At 34.7% G+C, this 22067-nt stretch overlaps 1 protein-coding gene across 3 annotated transcripts in view; it reads right to left on the bottom strand.

Annotated features, from left to right (window-relative positions):
* LOC118190917 (rho-related GTP-binding protein RhoA-A-like) overlaps positions 1–22067 on the bottom strand; it is a 98933-nt gene that overhangs the window by 13885 nt on the left and 62981 nt on the right. For all 3 annotated transcript variants that reach the window (XM_035361709.2, XM_035361710.2, XM_035361711.2), the window contains one exon: positions 7087–7196. In XM_035361709.2, coding sequence (XP_035217600.1) covers positions 7087–7196 — 110 coding nt within the window. The remainder of the gene's footprint in view (positions 1–7086; positions 7197–22067) is intronic.

Genomic DNA, 22067 nt, shown 5'->3' with positions numbered 1-22067 from the left:
CACAAGGTTTACCGATGATCAGCAGCTTAGAGAGCCACTGGCATCCCTTTGGTTTATTTTCCTAATTTCTTTTATCTTATATGTTAACCTGTTATTTCGATTGATCGTTAATGACAATGAGTCTGTAGGTCACTGGTGTCCAACAACCTATGAGTGACTGTTGCTAATAGCCAACCCTCAGATCCCTGGAAGAGTCGCAGCAATAAATTTAGATTTCTTTTTCTTTAATTAAATTAAACTGAAGAATATAATTACTCATCATGACTTTTGGTAACGGTGATCAGAACCGCTCGTAGGCCATTAGCTGTCCACGTACTTTCCTAAGATTGCCTCCCCCCAAATTTAGAAAAATGCTCAATGATTAACAAAATTTTTATTTCATATTCACTAAGTACTTACATATGGACAAACTGTATAAAAAGTACTTACATATGATAAGTACTTATATTAAATTTAAAATATTTAGACGTGGTATCGCGAAAGTCCAGCTGCCCCTGATTTTCGCCGCCCACGAACTTTTATGCGCTGCACCCCCGCTAGGAACGGCCCTGATGGTGACATAAAGGTTCATGGCAGTTAACGAACAATCCACAAGTTATTCCTAGTCCAACAGTGCAGTAAATATAGACAAAATGAAAAATGATAAAATGAATTTTTAAAGAAAAATTAAACCGAAACACACTGGTGCTGTTCACAGATAAACCGTTCGTTTTATGGTCACTTACAGCCAATCTAAACGTTATGCAGTAGATTAGATTCTTAAATTAAACCGCAGGACATTGGTGACTGCTAAGGCAGTTGGCCTCCGGCAGCTTATGGGAGGACAATCACAACGTGAAGTAATGCAATGCCTGCTCAATGGCAACAGCTGATAAAACAAGAGGATAATAACTAAGTGCATGACAGCATAATGTAAAGTTCCAAAAAGTTATATATATATATATATATATATATATATATATATTGTTACTTTTTTTGTGGATTTGGAGTGATTAACGACACTACTTGATTAAATATCCAAACGCACTTTATTTAGCCAATATTAATCAGGACAGCTCCAAGGTCATTTTTTACAGTCGTCGAAGATCTACTATAAACGCGCTGACACAATCAGCACAGCTTTCAGGTTATCACGGTGGAGACAGCTTCACTGCAAGCACCAGAGTACAGCTCCCGACTCTGCTCGGTCGTTCTCGGAATTCCACGTACTCTCGAGACTCTCCACGCTACAACTCGCGATGCATTCGACGACACACAGAGCACGGCTCCCGGCTCTTCGGTTCACCAGTTGTAACCTCCGGAGCTCAACACGCTCTCTCGACGATGCACTAACCGCGTTACACTAACAGACTCTTTCGGTGCACTCGACGACGAACTCGGCACTCGCTGCCCGGCTGTCAACACGATCGACCCCGCACGGATTGACTCGCTAGACGCGACACCAACTCGATACTAACTCACTCTCCGAGTACCAGCTGGACTTATATAGCTTTTGACTGGTTTTCGAGAACATTCTGGGCTAAACCGGTAAGAATTCGTTCCAGAAGGTTCGCCATCCGTCCATGGCATATCGCCAATGTTGTGGCCAAATGTGGCAACCCTGCCTTCCCTGCTATTTTATGGTAACCCCGAAACTGCTTTGCGAGGAAGCCATCTTACCGCGCCTTTACATTTCCTAACAATATATATTGTGGCTTTTATTTAATTTTTTTTAATAGTTCATTTTATTTTGGTAGCCACTCTTTCCTATAAACTCTCGTTTTCAACCCACGCTTTTGTTACCAGAACGATATTTTAGTTTCGCACAATTTGCAAAATAGGGTAGAAAGCTTCTATTTAAGCCGGTGTCTGAGTTACTTCAGACAGAGCGTATTGAGAGCGTGTTTTGTCTTTCGGCGACGTTATTTCTCTGCTAGTTAATCTTGCTATTTTAAGGCCGTACAATATTATCGCCGGTTAGTCTATGTCGGTATTAACCAAGGTACAACTACGCCTTAAATTATCTCTATCCAGCTTCGACTGATTTATTCAACTTATGATTAGTTTTAATTCCACGTTTTTTACTTTGAGTTGCCGCTAAAAATATATTAACAAGTTCCTGTACGCTCCAGAGTTCATTTATCTGTTCATATTGTTCTTGGGTTGAATAAAATGATCGTTTTACCTTTCTTACGTTTTATTACTGACACAGTTAGACTTGGTAAACAGTCCCTTTACAGTTCAAGTTAAGATCCAGCCTTCGAAGTAATTTTAAATTAGCTAGACTTTTACGATGTACATATGTATAGCTTTCCAATTAAAACTTCATTAAGAAAATTAAATTAACGTCAGATTTAATGCCCCCTTGCTTAACTTCAAAAAATTTAAGGATGGCGATCAGATCCCTATGGAAGTTTAGAGAAGGGGGCATTTACATACTCAGTGCAATGATTAAATGTGACATACTCGAACGGCATTTCATAATTAAAGGCGTTATCAGTTCTCATGTTTTCCCCAAAAGAACCATAACAACTCAAAAATTTTACAGCGTATATCTTCAGACTTCATGTAATAATATGGATATACTATTAAACTTTGGATGTGCTGCTGGCCCAGATTTTTGATTTTATGGTCCACTCCTTAGCACTTAAGAGATAAGAAAAGCGACTGAGAAGAAAAGATATAGGCCAGTGTGATAAAAACACGAAGAAAGAAATAGCTAAATGTGGTTAGCGATATTCTCAAATATTAATATTCTAGAATACCTTCGGGCAGTTAACTTCAATGTGACAACTCACCTCGATTGCTTTTCAAGTTGAAACAAATTCTGCGTACCGCAGCTTTTGAAAAAAAATCGATTTCACTTCTTCAGAAATACTCAGCGATACAAAGAACAATTAAAAAGAGGCTTGTTGATATCGCATGACAATATATTTGTTTTATACCTGTAAAGAGATTACAATTTTGTTGCATACTTTACGGAATTTTATTGAATAAGACTGAAGTTTAACATGACATCTTCAGTTTGCACCTATGGTAATATACTCAGGCTGCGACAAATATAATTCACAACAGGAATTTAGAAGTAACTCTGTAGAGACGTTAGGTATTTTTGGAAGCAGGCAAGATGAAAAATTAGCAACGCCTTCGCCAGGAATCGAACCGCGGACCTCTGGAATACGCGCCCAGGGTGCAAACCACCACACCACGAAGGCACTCTAAGAAGACGGGAAAAATACCTTATAACTGTTATAAATACAATACCGAATTATTACGACCTTTTGTACAAACTTATTTCTTTCAAGTGTTGGTACACGTATAAATAAAAACAAACAAATGCGTATGAAAGACGGTTTGAAAGATCGTAACAATGAAATCCCATAGACAAAAAGAAATGTAACATCAGTTTAACTATCCAAACTTGGTTGGGTACTATGGATGCACAAATAGATATATAGGGTAATTCTCGGTTACTATTATTACGTAAAATATGATTGCTGAGGTCCATGGGACATGCTCCTACTAGGTGAAGGTTAAAATAGCATTTTCTTAATGACAAAAATTTTAAGCGATTATTTATTCCTAAATTAACTGCAGTAATATCTACTGACTAGTAAAAATGAGGTTTCTTTTAACTGCATATATAAGGACTTGCACGCTTTTGTTCATTATTAACGAAAGTGTATTAAACGAAGTCACAAATTCTCAAAGCAGTGTATTGAAAAAAAAAAAAAAAAAAAAAAAAGAAGAAGAAGAAGAAAAGAAAAGCCGGAATAAAGGAAATACAGAAATAGATGACCTTGAACTCTAGTTCCGCTTGAGAAAACAATGCCGTGAAAATTTTCAATCATACAGAAAATCATTTATCCTTTCCGTGTTTTATGCTCCGCTGTACTAAATGAATCGCTTCGTATTGATATTAAATTTATAAAAATACGGGCGTTTAAAAAAATCTCCATACACAAACGAAATTTATGCTATTTAGCAAATTGTAAATTTAATTGCAACGTACAGTGAATATACCTATTGGCATCACTTTCCTAAGATGATCATCTTTGAAAGTGGCCTGTATTTCAACGAATATAAACAAAACCAGTATAGAATATGAGACCCTTTAAGAGGATTTACATTCACAGAAGCTCAAAATCATCTGGAACCGTAGGGGATTCTCTTGCGCTCTCTGCTTCCCGCTAACTTTCTGCACTGAGTAGCTTTTGATATCACGTTCCGATAAATTGTTCTTTCTGTACTTGCACGACTCTAACTGGGTATCATTAATATATATATATATATATATATATATATATTGTAACTTCTAACATGCCATTAATAATTCAGTAATGGTTGCAACATATTTGATAGGGAAAGCAATAGAAACTTATTTGCTGGATACTACGTGACGAAGCAAACTCCATTCTGACAACTATTCACAATACTCAAATAATTTAACATCTTTTGACGTCCATCATTAACTTACCAAATTACTGAATAAACACTGCGAAAAAAAAGGGGGGCAGTTCTATATTTTCCTGTTCTACTGGGCCGATTGCCAATTTGACGATATTCAAATTGCATTTTTCATGTCTCGAAAGCGCAACTTAGGATATATATTAGATTTTTATATAGCTTTGTTCTAACATAGGTATTTGGACACAAAATCGGACTTTTTCTGAAATAACACACCATTTGTTTTCCATATTTCGATTCTACGACTCAAATTAAGTCTAAATATTAAATTTTATAATTTTTGGTGAGAAATTTACGGAAAAATTAAAAAATTCATCCTGGCGAATTTTTTTTAGTTTGAGCCAAGAATGGCGAACTTCTTTATTTATATCTTTTTTTTTTTTTTTTTTTTTTTAACTATCCACGAGCGGTAAAAATGTCATCCGTCATATTTTCAAATAATTTTAACAAAATGCGTAAACCACATTTTCGTTATTATCGCTTATAATAAATACGCCAAATTTCAAAATGTAAATTCACGTATATCGTAGGAAATTTTGAATAAAAAAATTCTAATTTTTTGCAGATATGCTTAGAAATACATCTACTTTAAGATGATGGCAAAACTTGTATAAGTTATAATTCAAAATGTTTTTCGAAAAATTGATAAAAATAATTTAAAAATACACATTTTAAAAATAAATCATACAAAATGGGCAAATTTGGAATGAACCTAAATCTCGAAGTACGAAAGCAAGAATCAAATAAGTTTAATAAAAAAGGAGATATTAATAAATATATAGCAAATTCAATTAACATTGAGGAGCTAAAATTTTGAGATCTAATTTTTTAAAAACTACTCGTGCGATTTTTACAAAACTTGGCACTTTGGCATAATTTGAGTTGTTGAATCGAAATATGGAAAAAAAATTGGCATGTCATTTCAGAAAAAAGTCCAATTTTGTGTCAAAATAGCTATACTAGAACTATACTGTATATAAATCTAATTTATATCCTAAGTCGCGCTTTCGAGACATGAAAAACACAGTTTGAATTTCGTCAATCGGCCCAACAGAACGGGAGATATAGAACTGTCCTCCTCTTTTTTTTTTCGCAGTGTACCTTTTCTTCGCCGTTTTCAATTTCCTTTATCCTTAAATGTTCTGCCGCGTACTCTTGGCAATACTGTTAATTAGAGGAGGCATACCACAGGCTGAGCTAAATGATCCATACTCTTTATCTTTCATGGTATAACATGCGTTTCAAATGCCGTCATCATAGAAAAGATATCCAGATCGAATTATTAAGATATCCAGATATTAACTAAAGATCTATGAAGCAGACTTATCGGATGATACGGATGGATACGGAAGACATGGCCTTTTAGGCTGCCAAGGACAGCTTGGTACCGAAGAAAACTTGAAAAACATTTGTCTGAGTATAATAATTTCAAGTAAACATAGGAGAACTTGCCCGAGAGTTTGTTATGACGTGAATATGAGCGAGCTCCTTATCAAAGAAGTATACTCTTCTTCAAGAAACACTTATCTTATATAAAAATATCTTTTCTAAGGAAGATAGCTCGCTACTGCTTTGCTGTAATAAATAACCTAACTAATTTAATCTTCTTGCAAGACATATTTAGAGGCTTCTCAATATAAAGACTTAGTTAGGATTTTTTTTATTTCTTATAGATATAGAAATTTAGTGACGGCATGTATTGCTCAATTGTTTTAACCAGTATAAGAAATCATACAAATTTCATATAATTATCCCCCTTAGTGACAGTAAATAGGAGATATGGGGAAATTACTAGTGTTTCCCATCATTAGGACAAATTTTTTACATGACAGAAACAATTAAAATACTTCTCTAAAATAATGATACATCTTTTACTATGCTTTAATAGCAGATTATTTACATTAGTAAAACCTGAAACACTGAGTAATTAGTTGTACATAATTTGCTACAAATACAAAGAAATTATCTTAAGATATTTAGTTCTTGACTGTAGAAACAGTTTCTTTGAAAGATGCTTTAGAGCTGTTACTTATATCATAAATTAAGCAAAAGGCATGCAAATAAAATAATTCTAAACGAAATAAAGTTAACTAATAATAGCTTATATGTATCTTACGTTCTTTTTTATTCTATGTGAATATTAGAAACACAAATCATTATTATAATCTATGTTGCTAAATAATGATTTTTTATTTCGCAACATATGAAGTTTTCTCTTCACATACTGCCTTGAAAAATAAATACATAAAATTCATTATTTACTGCCTATTAAACAACATAAAAACTAAGACTGCCTTTTGCAGTTTAATGATGAATTTTTAAAAGGAGATAAAAACGAGTAAACATTTATCCGAAATGGGATGGAAAGAGCTGCATGCGATCTAAATTCAATTACATATCCATTAGGGTTACTTTTTCGAAAGATTTAAAGTGTTTAGTCTGATTACAAGTAAAAAAATTGCGTTCATAAAATATGCGATTTATAATGAATTATTTCTTCAGAAAGCATATTATTCGTACCTTTATTTTTGAAAATAATAAAGCTTGCATTTCGGTTACAAGCAAGTAAGCATATTTTACTTTACGGACAGATTTTATAGGGATATTAGGTGTGTTAAAATTCAGAAAACTTATAATTACCTTTTTCAAGGCGTTGTGTAAGGATACCTGAGAAGTAACATCGAAACATAGAAGAAAGGCACGGGCATCTTGATAGCTCAAAGGCCTGACAGTATCATAAGCACTAGCTCCTATATACACAAAATAAAAATATATTAAAAATCCTTCATACAGAACAAGCAGTTACTGATAAAGTAGGAAAAGGAAAGTAAAATGACAATAGCTAAAGAAAAAGTTATGCATACTTCAATGGTGAAATCTTAATACTTATTTAGGCGCGGAAGCATGAAACATACTTCCGTTATGTGGCATTTATGGAAGACGATCTAACAATATTCATTTTGCACTTACTGAGACATTTACAGTACGGTTTAAATATCCCAGTTTAGTTAAAAACACACGTTAGCCACTGCTTCGAAACATACGGTTCATGGCATAAGAGTAAAAAATTATTAAACTTCATGTTCTTTATGCTAGAACAGGCATAAACTGAGGCGAATCCATTAGCCATATGACGTCATATTCGAGAAGGCGTATTGTTCTCATAGAAGGACAAGTTGGTCTTACGTGATTGGGGGAAAGTAGAAATAGTTCTTAGTAATGTTTTATTATACAAAATATTCAACTTTAAAACATTTCACTCTGATACCAAATGCCGTTCACTGGAAACAGCTGGTAAGAATAAACAATAGTAATTTAATATTTATAAGCTGTTATAATACATTTTTATGCAGAAAATATGCATTATTAAGGTTATTCTTCTGTGACTGGCTACAACGTAATTCCTGATGGTTCTGATATATAACAGTTTATGATGACCAAAACTTGTGCCTAGTATAATTATGATTTACTTACATTAGGAAAGCATCCGAATCCATTCCACGCAAAGGCGGGTGCATGACTTCCTACCATGTCAGCTTGCCTTTTTAAAGAAAATCTCAAGTCACCCAAAGCTTGTTACGGTTGAAATAAAGCCAAATTAACACCCTCTAAATCATTTTCTCACGACACATATAATCATGATAAAAATTCATTTTTATACTCAGAAAAACATAAAAATTCTCCTAAGACTGTTCACAAACACATTTCAAGAACAGTACACATTTTAATAGGGATGATTAAAATGAGTTCTCGGAAGACGAAACGTAATCTGTTAAACGAGGTACTTGATGAGCATTAAAATATACCTTTCATATCAACTAAACTTTAAGAAGATTTTGCAAAAAAATTGCGCAGGAGACCTGAAAAAACAATTATTTTTGCCTCTTTCATTGAGCACCACACACTTGGGGAAAAAAAAAAAAAAAAAAAACACGGGTGCGCGAAGATTTGCTTTGGTCAACAGAGACTGGATGACCGACTTTCACAGTAAAATTATAAATACCAGTTATGAACAATCTCGATTCCATTGCGACTGCATATTTTTATTTTCTTTCCGTTAGGCAAAATGGAATAGGAGTTTTAAATTACCAAGAACATTCTATAGATTTACTAGGCAATAACAATTACGAGCCGCCCAAACGGTATAGTGTTAGGGGAGCTTGCTGAGGTACCGAATGGTCCGGGTCAAGAATGGCCAAGAGAAGGCATGCATATTTGAAAATGTGTCTTTACGGCATGGAGGCACTCTAAATATATGGCAAGCGAGAGTTTAGTGGAAGGGAAAGAGGGTGGGAAACCCTCGGACGCCCCCCGCCAGAATAAGCTCCATCAAAATTGGGGGTGGAAATGAGCGAAGTCGTACTGTCACTTGTATTTTAAGGTTCTTGCCAACGACATGCGCAATTTTGCTCTCTTTACCACGATGAATTTCGTGGGCTTGTTCTGACCTTATTATCAAGCAAGTGAGATAAGTCACAACAACAACATAACCATTATGAGCGAATGCAACTTCAAATAGTACTACAAAAGTAAATAAAATCAATTATAATTTCAATAATATCAATAATAATTTTTAACTTATCGTTTTAAAACCTCAAGCAGACTAAGCGGTTTTGAAACAAAGATATCGACCGGAATATTTTACTAAAATAGTTGAAAGTTTATGAATACTTTTGATATGTCTTATGACAATTAAGTCGCCTTACGGAAACCATAGAGGAAGCAGACTGGGTGTATAATAGTTTGGAAATCAACGGCAGCGGCAGGAGTAGGTAGATTAGTTCTCATAGATTCCACTAGGGATTACTTCGTGTATCCGAAACTATTACAAGTAATCTGCAATCATTTATTGGAAAACTGAAACTAGGGAACAGCTGTGTGTTTCAAAACTCAAAACATACTAATAAGATTGTTAGGGAATGGCTCCTCAATAGAAAGTACCCAGTCAACTTCATTCATCCCCTTCGTCGCCAGACTTATAGAACATATATGAAAAAAACTTAGCATCATTTTCTAATTGCAACCGAGCAAGCATTTTTGAAGTATTACATACACATATATACATCAAGAACGATTTCAATAGTAGCAGAGTAACTAAAGCCACAAAACGCTGGTAGTCAACCCTAGATTTTTTCTGCCAGCGTCTGAACAAGGATAACTACGTAATGTGTTCATGGATGTCCTCGTTGTGTAACGTAAATACATTAGCCAGTTCTTTACGATGGCATTCCTTCCATAGGTAAGTAGCACACGTTTGCTTTGCTATAATTAAATAAGTAATCTTACCTCAATTTTTATGAATAGCTAGCAGAGCCAGCTGTGCCAGCACTAGGCTCAGGGATAAACTAAGTCCTGACTAGACTGCTTTTGAATCTTGAACAAAGCTTGGACGTTTTCGGAAGTCTAATGTCTTTGTGGAATAGGCTACTGTCTGTCCAAAGAATATGTATTGTTAAGAAGGAAAACTTCTCAGCAGCAGGTGTGGCTCACTTCGAACGAAAAGGGAAACAGCTGCGCATGCATGAAACATCTGTCGCCAAAAAGCGCCAAAGCTCGAAGCTGATGTCGAAGTTCTAACAGGTTTGATGGCCACGTTTATCAAGAGTTTAAAGCTGTGTGCCTTCATTTTTTGCCCTCCATATTGACGGATATAAAATCAGACATCTAACTGCGATATGGATAATGCAAGTTCAACAGCCGGTGAAAGTGAAACTTCACCTAATTTTCTTATTCATCTTAACCCGCCTTTCTCAATTTTCCGTACACGTGGCGGAAGTGGAAAATCTCGGCCAGGTCCGGTGCATCACAGAGGGGGGGGGGATTCTTGCGAACAGGTCCTGTCGACAAATCCCTTGGCGAATTTTCCCTCTTCTTTCTAGAGGCGGAGAAGACAAACTGATTTACATTACGTCTATGGAGCCTTTCCTTCTTTACATAGACGTTCTTTGGTCTCTCTACGAGAAGAACAGATCTCGCCACAGTGTCTGGCGGGTGGCGGTATATTACAAATAGGTATTTTAAATAGGAGCGAACCAAGGGTGACTTTACTGTTATTTTGTTTTTAGCGAATGTTGGCTGAGAGGAAAACAGTTTATGATTCGTCTTTCGAGACACCCTACGGACAATGGGTCAAGTCTCGTTTCTACGACAACAGACAGCTGCAGACTAACTAGTGAGAGCTTTTCTTATGACAGACAGACTATACTTATCTGTAAATTCGAAAATATTTTCGATACGCTTGTGCTGTGGATCTTGAAATTTTCAGAGATCGCTTTCTTAGATGTTCGTCATCAAAACAAGGGGTGCAGTAGGGTACAAAGTTCTGTCCCCCACTAGTAGCAGAAGCCTTGGGCGAAAGATAAAACACATCCATGATTCCTGGTATCATTCGTATATGGCTATACTTCCAGACATGAAGGTCAACAATAAATTAAGAAACCATTTGCGAAGATTATAAAATTGGCTGAAAAGAATATTTAATAGTATTTTTTTTTTTTTTTTTTTTAAAGCATACCCTCAAGATATGGGAACGAAAACTTTTATGCCGCGTTTAGGCGCAGAAGTTACAAATCAGTAATTTTAATGATAATTTCTATTAGAGGAGTCAGTAAGAATGGAATTTTATTCTAAAATATTCGTCTCATTACAAACATATAATATTATCTATTACAAATATTTTATCCCATTTTCTCTTAAATAACGGAACACAGTTTTAAAAGCATCCAAGATTAAATTTTGGAAAAGGGGCAATTTCAAAAGTACGTTTTTCTAAATCTTGTATGGCATCTGGAAACGCGTTGCATATATCAATTCGAAAATTATTGCTTCTATTCGTAATCGTGAATTTCTTAAACTAATGGGACATGTAATGATACCTCTGAAAGAAAAGTGATTCAAAATTTGCAAAATAACTAGAACTGGTGTACCTTAATATCTATCATAAAGCAGTTTTCCTTGATCAGGTATCCTCTTAACGAACCAAACAGTAAATGATGTCATACGATGAAGAGGAAGTCAGCCATGAAAAGAGTCTAAAAACTACTTTTCTGGGTAATACTAAACAAACCGTAAGCAATTTATTTCAAGGTTTGCTATCATTCCTTTTACGATTAGTCACAGTCTTGTTAATCTTCTGTGGTAATATGCTTTCTTTTAACTTAAATATCTGCTTTGTTCAGTGTGAAAAGGCTTTGTTTCGCTTCGTTTACAGAAAGTCATGCAAGAATACTTACGTCAAAGGTACTTGAAACTGACGCTAATTTTTGCATGTAGAGACAGAGCTTTAGCCAAAGAATTATTATAAGCTTTTATTTAGTTCATTCATGATGTTTGATTTTTTGGTCAAAAGTTTGTCATCGATTTTTAAAATACTTCCTGACAAGCTACCGAGTTTAAATTCGGAAAACACACTATTTGTAGAAAATGCAATGCGGTGAAGCACTTTTTTAATTCTATTTAGATTTCCTTTAATTTAATATTGAAACGAGTTTTCGCACATAACTTCGTTTAACGAACAAATCCAAAATCTTAGTAATTTAATATTTGCACCATCGGATAGAGCGGGAAGAAGTCTTTTAAATGAAATTTGGGACATAATTTCTGATTCTTTTTAGTGAATTCCCGAAATGTGATTCATTTTTTAGACTATTTAACGTCAATGATTTTAAAATTTAAACCTCTAAAAATGTATCAACGGTTGCAAAGTTTTGAAATTTTCACAGATTATTAAACAAAATCTTTGCTCTTTTTTAAAGTAAGAATGATAAAAGATATTAATTGGCTAATTTTCTAAATAACAATAATAATGAAAATAAAAATACTATAATATGAAAAAATAAGTAAATTGTTCTTCAATTTCCAAGGTTATCATGTCATTAACGTCACACTATTTTTCTTGCTTCCATTTACATTTCTCAGAACTCTCCAAATAAATCTAGCGATTGGTTAGCGTTTATAATTATTTGCAATAAAATCTATTGCGTCATTTTTAATTTTTTCCATTTCATAAATTTATATACAGTTTACTCTTTTCATTTTAAAAGTTTCTTTTCTTAGTTTTATTGGAGCGCGTAATATTATATTTTTTAAGAGATTTTAAAATTCTAACACATAAAAATCTTCCATCTATTACTATAAGATCCGAAATTTTCAAAGATTATAAAACAACTTGTTCATTTCCATTCAAAAGAACACTGTAAAAAAAATAATTTAGACGACATCTTGAAGAAATTAAAAATAAAGAGTAATATCTACATCTTTATTTACTAGCCGTTACGCGGTCAGCCTTCGTCTGGCTTTTAAATGTACCTTAAAAATGCCTAAAGGGAACATCAAGCATTAAATTTAAAAACTGTACAGAATTTTACTCTGCAGAATAACTTTATCAAAAAAATTCAATAAAAATGTATCACATATTAAAAAAATTACAACGAAATAAGCAATATCCCTTAATACAAATATTAATTATACTAATAAATAAATTAATCAACTTCCCGTTGTAAAATCTTAAGAATTCAAATGGTATAAAGGAAGTTAAGAACTTTGTTTCCTAAAAAAATCGTGCAAAATTTTTATATAATAAAAACATAGCATAAAAAATTACAATGAAATAAGCAATAAATCTCATATTTTCAAGAGAAAACAGTCAGCAATGCAGTATCCAAAGCAATGTATGAAAATCTGTTGCCAAAAGCACATTTCTAAAAGAATGAAACTATCATCAGAAAGCAATAACCAAACAAAATTGTGCTTTGTGGATGACATAATTCAAAATATACAAACTTCTTTGCCATTAACTAATAAAGAGAGGGGGGAAGAAATTCTTTCTCTTGTGCCTGGCGAGAAACATGCGTGTTAGAATAAGAAGATTGAGATGTACATGTTACGTGTCTAAAAATTAAAAGAAAATAAGCAGCATTTTATCTCATATTTTCAACAGTTCTATGTACAAAGCATTGAATGAAAAACTGTTGCCAAAACCACATTTCTAAAAGAATGAAACTATTCCAAATGATAAGATCATCAAAAAAGATAAAATAATAATAAAAAAAAATCTGATTCAAATTTTGAAAAAATCGCTTCGAGGTGCACTGGCTCTTGTATAGATGCATCTATGTGCCCAATTTCGTAGCCTCTATTAGCTTATGCGCAGCACGAACGAAAGACACACATAGATACTTTCTTTTATTATATGTAGAGATTTATTTTTTTTAATGTAAAACTTCGTTAGTACGGAGTAAAAAATTCTTAAAACTTTGTTTTCCTAGTTTTCCGATATGACTCAACATTCCGTCATGCTTAAGCTACGACAGTATTTCTTAATAAAACGTTCCCATCAAAATAAGGTTGATCTCAGTGTAACTAATCACAGTGCCAATGAATAATCTGATGCACAAAAGATTTAACTGCCAAAAGCTATTACCTGCTCTGAAAAAATGGATTGCAAGTAATTTTATTTCCATTAACCGTAATATTTTTTTCCCACATTACTCCCTCATTAACTCTACTAGTATGAGCGATTATTTTGTAATAAAGGAAAACAAATCGCTTTTACACCAGCTAATCCGTGTTTCAAAAGTTCAAGAATGATGTCATAAACGATAAGGAGAGGAGGGATTCAATTTTCTTAATTATTTACCGTTCACTTAAAAACCGCATAAATTTAAAGCAATAGAAAACATGGATTTATTTAAGTTATACAGCTTCTAATACAGTATTTTAAAACTGTGATTTTGAAATACTTCAATTTAATATTTCAAACATTTATTCTAGATTAAAGTACAGGATGGTCATAAAAAGCTAGCCCGATACATGAATCCCTAGTGGCCTATCGGAAACCAATCGGAATGAAATTTCAGGTTTTTATGAACATTCCGTATAATCTTTCAACTTTACTACCCAATATTATTCATCATATCGCATTATCTGCTCTTTGAAACTGCAAGTTCTTTCACGTTAAAATTTGAAACAGCATACTAAAAAAAGGTTTACTAAAAAATTATGCTCAGAAACTGAACTCGTTATCTTTTAAAGTTTTAAAATGTAAGAATAAAAAGTCTAATTAGATATAGAAGTTTTACATCATTTCTACATATGTCATTAATCTTTTCTTCATCAATCATTTAATTCTCTCATACAATCTACAGTTATCAACATTTCAAATTTTAACGCGTATAATAACACAGCTGCTTGCCACTGAAGCAGCGGTCGATTCAGCAAATTTATATTTTAAGTTCAGAAAATTATGTGTAAATTAGATTTCCCGTTAAACAACCCGTAAAATAATTACCTTACTAACAACTGCTTCTTGCAACAATAACACTCCCTTCCCTCTAACATTAATGGCGTGGGCTTAGAAATCTAAATTTAAATCCAGTTTAGTCCGGATTTCACTTTTTGTACTAGACTGAAATTTTAAGATGTAAAGCACCTGGTAATGGTTCAACACCCAACCCGGCTTTATGATGTGCGAAAACAGGACACATTGGAAAGCAGTTTCACTCCAAATATTACTTAATAATAAATTAATATATAAACCTTAATAATGTTCCAATGATCAGGTGTGGTGTATTTAATTATGGCAAAGCATACTAGGGCTATCTGCCTAAGAGGAGGAATGCCTTCGTGGAGGACTTTCTAAGGGAAACTGGCTCGTATACACGTTACACATGGGGAAAACCACGAAAACACCCATGCAGCCAGCCCGTTCGCGGAATTCGAACCTCGGACCGAACTACCAGTGTTCAGCGACTTTACCGCTCGGCCGCTGTTGGGCCTACCAATGATCAATATGCGCTGCTTATATCATACAGATTAAGAAGCATTTGGATTTATTAGATCGTGGCAGCACACTAGAGTTAGCTGTGTAAGGAAAGGGATCCCTTTGAGAACAGCATCCTAAAGGGCTCTAGCTCGTATTCACGCTACATATGGGGAAACCACAAAAATTCCCACGCATCCAACTGGTTAGCCCTTTCAGTACATTTGACGAGCGAGACTCGTCATCTGCTTATTTGGGCAATTCTACGGAAGACGAGTCTGTCTCGTCATCTGAATTTATGAAGCAGGCGTTGATATTTGCGGCATCCCCGCCTGTAAGCGTTGATCGCAAACAATTGAAAAGTTGGGTCTTGTTCTATATAAATATTTATATTTTGTTTCATTTATATATTTAATTATATTTTATAACTAAAATATCACCAATATAAGTATATTCCAAATAAAATTTATTACTTTTACATATTGATCCATTACAGCGACAAATTAAATCCGTCCCATGGGTATAAAAAATCTTCAGATAATTCAGTAATCAAAGGGTTAACCTGGATTTAAATCCGGGTCGAACTACCAGCTTATAATATTTTTAAGTTGATAATAATAGGTAGATAGGCCATGATGGGAAGAAATGAGCGGAACATCAGAACTTCTCCAAATAGTCTCACGAATATCGTCCTGTTCAATTCCGCCCAAGTTTGATGAAGCAACCGTAGGTCTTCCAACCTTCTTTTCCTACCACCAGACCACTCGAGATAATTTTCGCCTCGCCGGTATTTTATGTGTCTTCGATGCCACACAAACGCTATACGTTCTCCACGGATTCTCTGGTATCTGAACACGGGTCCCACGATAAGGTAGTCAGCGTCACTTACCATTATAAACAGTATGCTCCTGTTTGCTATAGATAAATGCGTCATGAAAAGAATAACAAATTAAGACATTCAAAGTCTGATACCTTCCTGAGTAGCATTATATTTGTTAAGTGATGAAATGTTTGATGCTTCAGTGCTTCCCTATCAGTTAATTTGAGTCTCCTCAGTAAAACAGATAATAACGTTTATTATATATAATAGCATTTTTGCCATACATAGTTACAGTTGATTTCTTTAGATATTCCTTAATCATAAATACGCTTTTAGCTATGCATCTTAATGATAAGTACGGTTAAACTATGCTTAGTTACATTATTAGCACAATACTTAATAATCTGCTTGCTTACATTCAAAACTTTTTAACGGTAATTTTCCTTCCTTCTGTATGCAAATGTAAATTCTTCTGAGTTTCATCGAGTTTAATGCAACTAACTTATCGAACCATCATGCTTAAACATACCCTCAAACAAGAGCAGAAGATTCAGCGAAGTTATTTCAAGCATTACAAGCTAGGTTTAAAGGCAAACGAAAGCGTTAGTGTTTAGTAAATTATTTATATTAGACGCACTTTCAACTCATGGGTTTATCAACACATAAAACAATCGTAAAGTTGACGAACATCTCAACATTTGGAATAAGATTAAATTTACAATATAGAATAATTGGTACGCATATTTTCCTCGGAACCACAACAGCATTTACAAGTTTCACCCATTTTTTTAGCTACTTCTTCTGCGTAACATATTTTTAAACTGAATAAATGTCATATTTAGCAATTTAGGTGAAATTCCTTTTAAAAACCTATAAATGATATTATTTTTATTCACCTTCTTTTACATTCAGTTCCTTTTGAAATACTAATTGGCATTTTAGAACTCAAGCTTTGAGTAAAATTGCCGCGACAGCTCAATAGTTCTGAGAGTTGAATGTAACTACTTCAGAAGGAGGCAACCAGACAGACATTGCAGTCCCTCCATGAATAGAATCGCTCCCTCAGACCGATACACAGAGCCGTCTAGTAAGTACATAAAATAATGGGTATGATTTGCCGAAATATTTCAGGCACCCCTCCTAGGAGGGGTACTCGGAAGAAAAGTTTACTTACGCAAAACAGAAGCCCCCTCGAGCACGAATGGAATCCCAAGAATGTGAAACGGGGTTACCCCTCGTTCTCACGCGCGTTTCGTAGGTCTCTTCCCTGCTCTTGTTGAGAGCAGGAAAAAAGAAAAAAAAAAGAACTGCGGGAAAGGGGAAATGATTGAAAAGCCGCATATTTGGAATAAATATGTTCCGTTATTTCCAGCGCCTCCGAAACTCATTTCCAGAGCAAAAATTCAAAGACAGAAAAAATTGTTTAGTGAAATTAGAAAATGTTAGAGTATTTTATTATTATTATTTTCCGCTTTGTGGTCGTTAGATGACCATATTTCTTCAAAGAATCCCTGCAGAATTTTCTAAACTAATAGAATTATTAGAAATTATATGAATAGTAAGTAATGATCTTCACTCCGTTAAACAATAAATAAATGACGATAATAAAAATAAAACCATTAATATGTAGAGTGCCTGAAAATCATGGTGAAATTTTTCTGCTGTTGTTAATAGCAGAGTCTAACTAGACATGCACCAGGTTTTTTTTTAATTATTATTTCCTCTAAGAAACAAGCGGAAGAATCCAACTGCATCTTTTTTCCCTAGAATGGAGCATTACCGCACGTATTAGAACCGTGTAAGATGTGTTAAGCTTTTTTTCTTGGATGGTTGGATGGGATATACTAAATAATCCTTTAATTCCTTTACCATCAGGAAAAAAGAATTTTAGACTTTTCAGTTCTTTTGGGGACCATCTGGTATAACACATGTACGATATGTATATATAATTACAAAACAATGTTTAAAAAAAATATATAAATATGCCTAGTAGCAAACTAGGATAAAGCAAGGATTTTTGTAGAAGAGAGACTTCAATGTTCCTTTCCTCTGATGAAGAGGCATTGAAGGTGATTGAATTTTTCTTCTGTTATGTTATTTAAATTTCTTTTTAAAAAAACTTTGAATTGGAGTATCGATTGCTTAAAAGTTTTGTTTTTTACATTTATTAAATTCTTCGTTGCATTTATAAGATTAATTGAAATTTATTAATTATGAATTTCTAAAATTTGGGTCTTTGTGAAACATCAGTTCTAAATTTCTTACTTTATGTCTTTATATATATATATATAAATCTGAAAGCTTTCAAGATTTTATATTACGCCTAAAGGGGCGTTTTTTTTTTCAGCTTTTTGTGTGTTACCTTTTTTTTATTAAAGATCAAGTTCTTCGCACTTAAACCATAAAATTCAATTCAATAGCAATATCACAAAATTTAAAAAGAGCATATCTTTAGAATTTCCAATACACAGTCTCGCGCGCTGGAGATTTTTTTTTTTTTTTTTTTTTTTTTTTTTTTTTTTTTAACATTGTTGCCATTGCTCGCTTTGAAATCGTTGAGTTAACCAAAAATTCGTTAAAGTTTTACAAACTATAAAATAGGTATTCAAGCAAATCCCAAATTTGGGCTTCCAGATACCCATATTCGAGTGGAGGACTCCGTTATGCAATATTTGATGTTTATAGGTACCTTTGGTTTTTTTTCCCAGTGCGGAAAAAACATGCATACATTCATGCAGATTCTTCATTACTTAATTTCTTTAAATATAACAGAGCTCTAATATTTGGTGGTAACAATTTGCGAAATGAAACGTCGTTTATAGCGAACCAACGCAAAATCCCAAAACGAAATTAATAGCCCTTCTGGGCAAACTGCCCCTTTGGGCTAAAAAAAGGATAGTTATAATAATTCGCAAGCTCCTCTGTTTGAAGAATATAATAATTGGAGCAACAACAAACGGTTTACTCAGACGTCTTGCTCGAGCTTGAAGTGAAGAAAATCCTTGTCTTGTGTTGTGCTGCTTTAAGGGTGTCCACAAGAACGCCAATTCTTTTAAGAAAACCTGTATCGGCTAATAACTTCAGGTATCGCATGAAACAACATCAAACTCCATCATTCCTACTATCATGAAAGAAATGCCAGCCTTAATCAAACGGTGGACTCATCTGCTTTGGAATGACGTTATCACTGATAAGCTGTTAAATGCTGAAAAAACAGTGATATCCTACTCACACTCTTGAATACTGTAGTAATAAAACACATTTGGGGGAAATTTTTCACATAATAACTTTAAGAATTAAAAGTTTTAGCTGCGTATTTTGTTGCTAAATTCTTCAGATATATTTGTAGAAATTCGCTTATTCCTTAACTCCAAATGAAAATAACAGAAACAAATTTCTGTAATACACTACTAGTTTTATGATGATTTTAAGCTTGCACAAAATTCTTTTTTTTTTTTTCCCGAAAAGATTGTAACGCCGCCTCATTGGAATAGAGGTTAGTGACTCTGACTGCCATACCGAAGGGCCCGGGTTCGAATCCTGGACAAGGCATGAATTTTGTAAATATGTTGTGTCTGTGCGGGGTTATGGCACTCTAAATATGTGGCGAGCCGAAAGTCCTTTCGAGAGGTTGGTGGTAGGGGAAGAGGAGTGAAGGACCCTCGAACCTGTCCCCTCGGCGATGTCCCTCTCAAACGTAGGAACGGAACTAAGCTAAAGTCGGGCTATCACCTATATCGTGCTCAAGGCTCTTTCCAGAATGAATGTCATGTGCTGACCTTTGTCAGACAAGTGAGATTGGTAACAACAACAACAAAGATTAGTACATAGCTCACAATGCTTTATTTGATTACGGCAAAGCCTTGACAGCAATATGGTTAAGAGGAGGGATGGCTTTGTGGAGAACTTTCTAAAGAGAACACATGAGAAAAACCACGAAAACCCTCATGCAACCAGCTAAGTTTTAGGATAGCCAGTAATAATTAACGCCCAAGTTGGCTCAAGCCTGCGCCGGCCTGACAGGCACTATTGGCAAGAATACAGCAACGCCTAAGACAAACTCCTAACGTAGAATAGCAACTAGTAACGTGGTCGTCTTCAGCAGGCGGAACACGCTGTCACTGAAGGATCTATAGCCACCTTTTAAATACTCAAAGGAGGCATCCAGCTCCACTGACGTCAATGAGGTAGGCACATTAAAGCCGATCTCTGTCATCAAAAGGCAGACGTAAGTACAATTACCATCTCAGTGGCAACAGAGATGGGCTCAGGGCACGTCGAGTCTTTAAGTTTATCCCAAAAGTCAAGACCGATACACAGTCCCACATTTATTTTATGACGCAGTTTTTAACGCGACACGGCCCATTCCTCACGTACAAATTTCGCTTTTGATTTGTATATGTGTAGACACCTGCGAATGTGGTTAGGTAGGTGACCCTGACCATCTCTTCTTTTCATGCACCCTTAGAGCACAGTACAGGCTCAAAAAGCCTAATGACAGTTACTAGCCGCAATGGTTCCAAACTACAAAGAGACTAAGACCAGACCAGCTAAAGACCTGCGAATGTGGTGAGGTAGGTGACCCTGACCATCTCTTTTTTTTTTTTTTCATGCATCCTTAGAGCCCAGTACAGGCTCAAAAAGCCTAATGACTGTTAACTAGCCGCAATGGTTCCAAACTACAAAGAGACTAAGACAAGACCAGCTAAAAATCAAGGCTGTAATAAATGAATGCGTAATAATGTACAGGGCAGAGCCCAGCAACAGGAGCGCAAATTTGCAGAAACGACCATAGTGGTCCACTTGAAAGCCCTTAGGGCTCAGTGTATACACACCGGCAGACATTTGCTGGCTGGGCACATAGTATCTCAGTGACCAACATTGATTCATCAAACTTTACTAATTAGAGAAATCAGCTATCGCACGGCTACCTACTTCTGATTGTCAACTGGTAGTTACATTGTAATGCATCACCTTCATATGGAGGAGTGCACTAGAACATGAACTACAACACACAGTACATAACTCTCGACTAATGTATACTCGTAAAGCTCCTACACTGTTCTGTCTGTGCCCTGTTGGTGGTAACCACTAGCATTTCTCTATATATTGTTTGAATTTCTATATATATTAATTGTACCAATATCATATGAATGTCTATTATTAACTTTGCAATTACATGTAAATCTATGAACTTGTATCTCTTTAATCATATGTAATGCAACAACAGTGTAAGTATTTTCATATTCAGTTGTAATCCCCTATTATACTTGAATTTATGCAGTATGACAGTAGAATGTTAGCAACTCTTAAAGGGCCCCGTAACCGTGCCCATGTTGTGAGCCCCCGCTTTCTTTTTTCAGAAATAGAACATTAAATTTGCCGTGTCCACGGAGTTGTGTTACCGTCGGATGGTCCTCTCTGGCATCTCCCTGCTGGGTTGGCACTCAATTCCGTATGGGTATACCCAGATATATTCGGGGCGGAAGCCAGCTCTGCGGTTTAAACCCTTTAAATACTATCTTGTTTCTAGCTCATTTAAATATACGTGAACTAAAATTTGCGTTCTGGTGGGAAAACAGAAAAGTTGAAGTCACAGTAAAGATGCGTAACATAAAATAACTAGTTAATTAAAATAAATAAAACTTAACATACAATAAGGAATTATTATATGTCAGGACTAAATAAAGTTACTCGATGGTTTTAAAATTACCACATGGCAATCTAATCTGGTATTTTTTATGGACGACAGCGGCAGAAAAATAACGTCAAGATCGCGACAACAACTTTAAAAAAAAGTTTTAAAAAAAAAAAGCCTGAAGAAATGAAATGGCGCATGCGTAATCGGTCGACAGCGAGTTCTAGTATCTGAATATGATACGCTTCAGCATATCTCACATACTTACTTGTCAGTTCAACTTAGGCAAAGCCATTTTCTTGAAGCTGCACAGCTTTCAGTTTTTATGCTCAATATTCGAAACTCTAGATGCTATTTCTGGTACAGTTACCAAGGATGAAAGGAACGCGATGATACATGAAGCA

Source organism: Stegodyphus dumicola, chromosome 10, assembly GCF_044657685.1.
Source record: "Stegodyphus dumicola isolate Sdum_Otavi_A_Nest chromosome 10, ASM4465768v1".
Taxonomy (NCBI): domain Eukaryota; kingdom Metazoa; phylum Arthropoda; class Arachnida; order Araneae; family Eresidae; genus Stegodyphus; species Stegodyphus dumicola.
The sequence above is the reverse complement of the archived record's forward strand: the minus strand, read 5'-3'. Positions and strand labels throughout refer to the sequence as shown.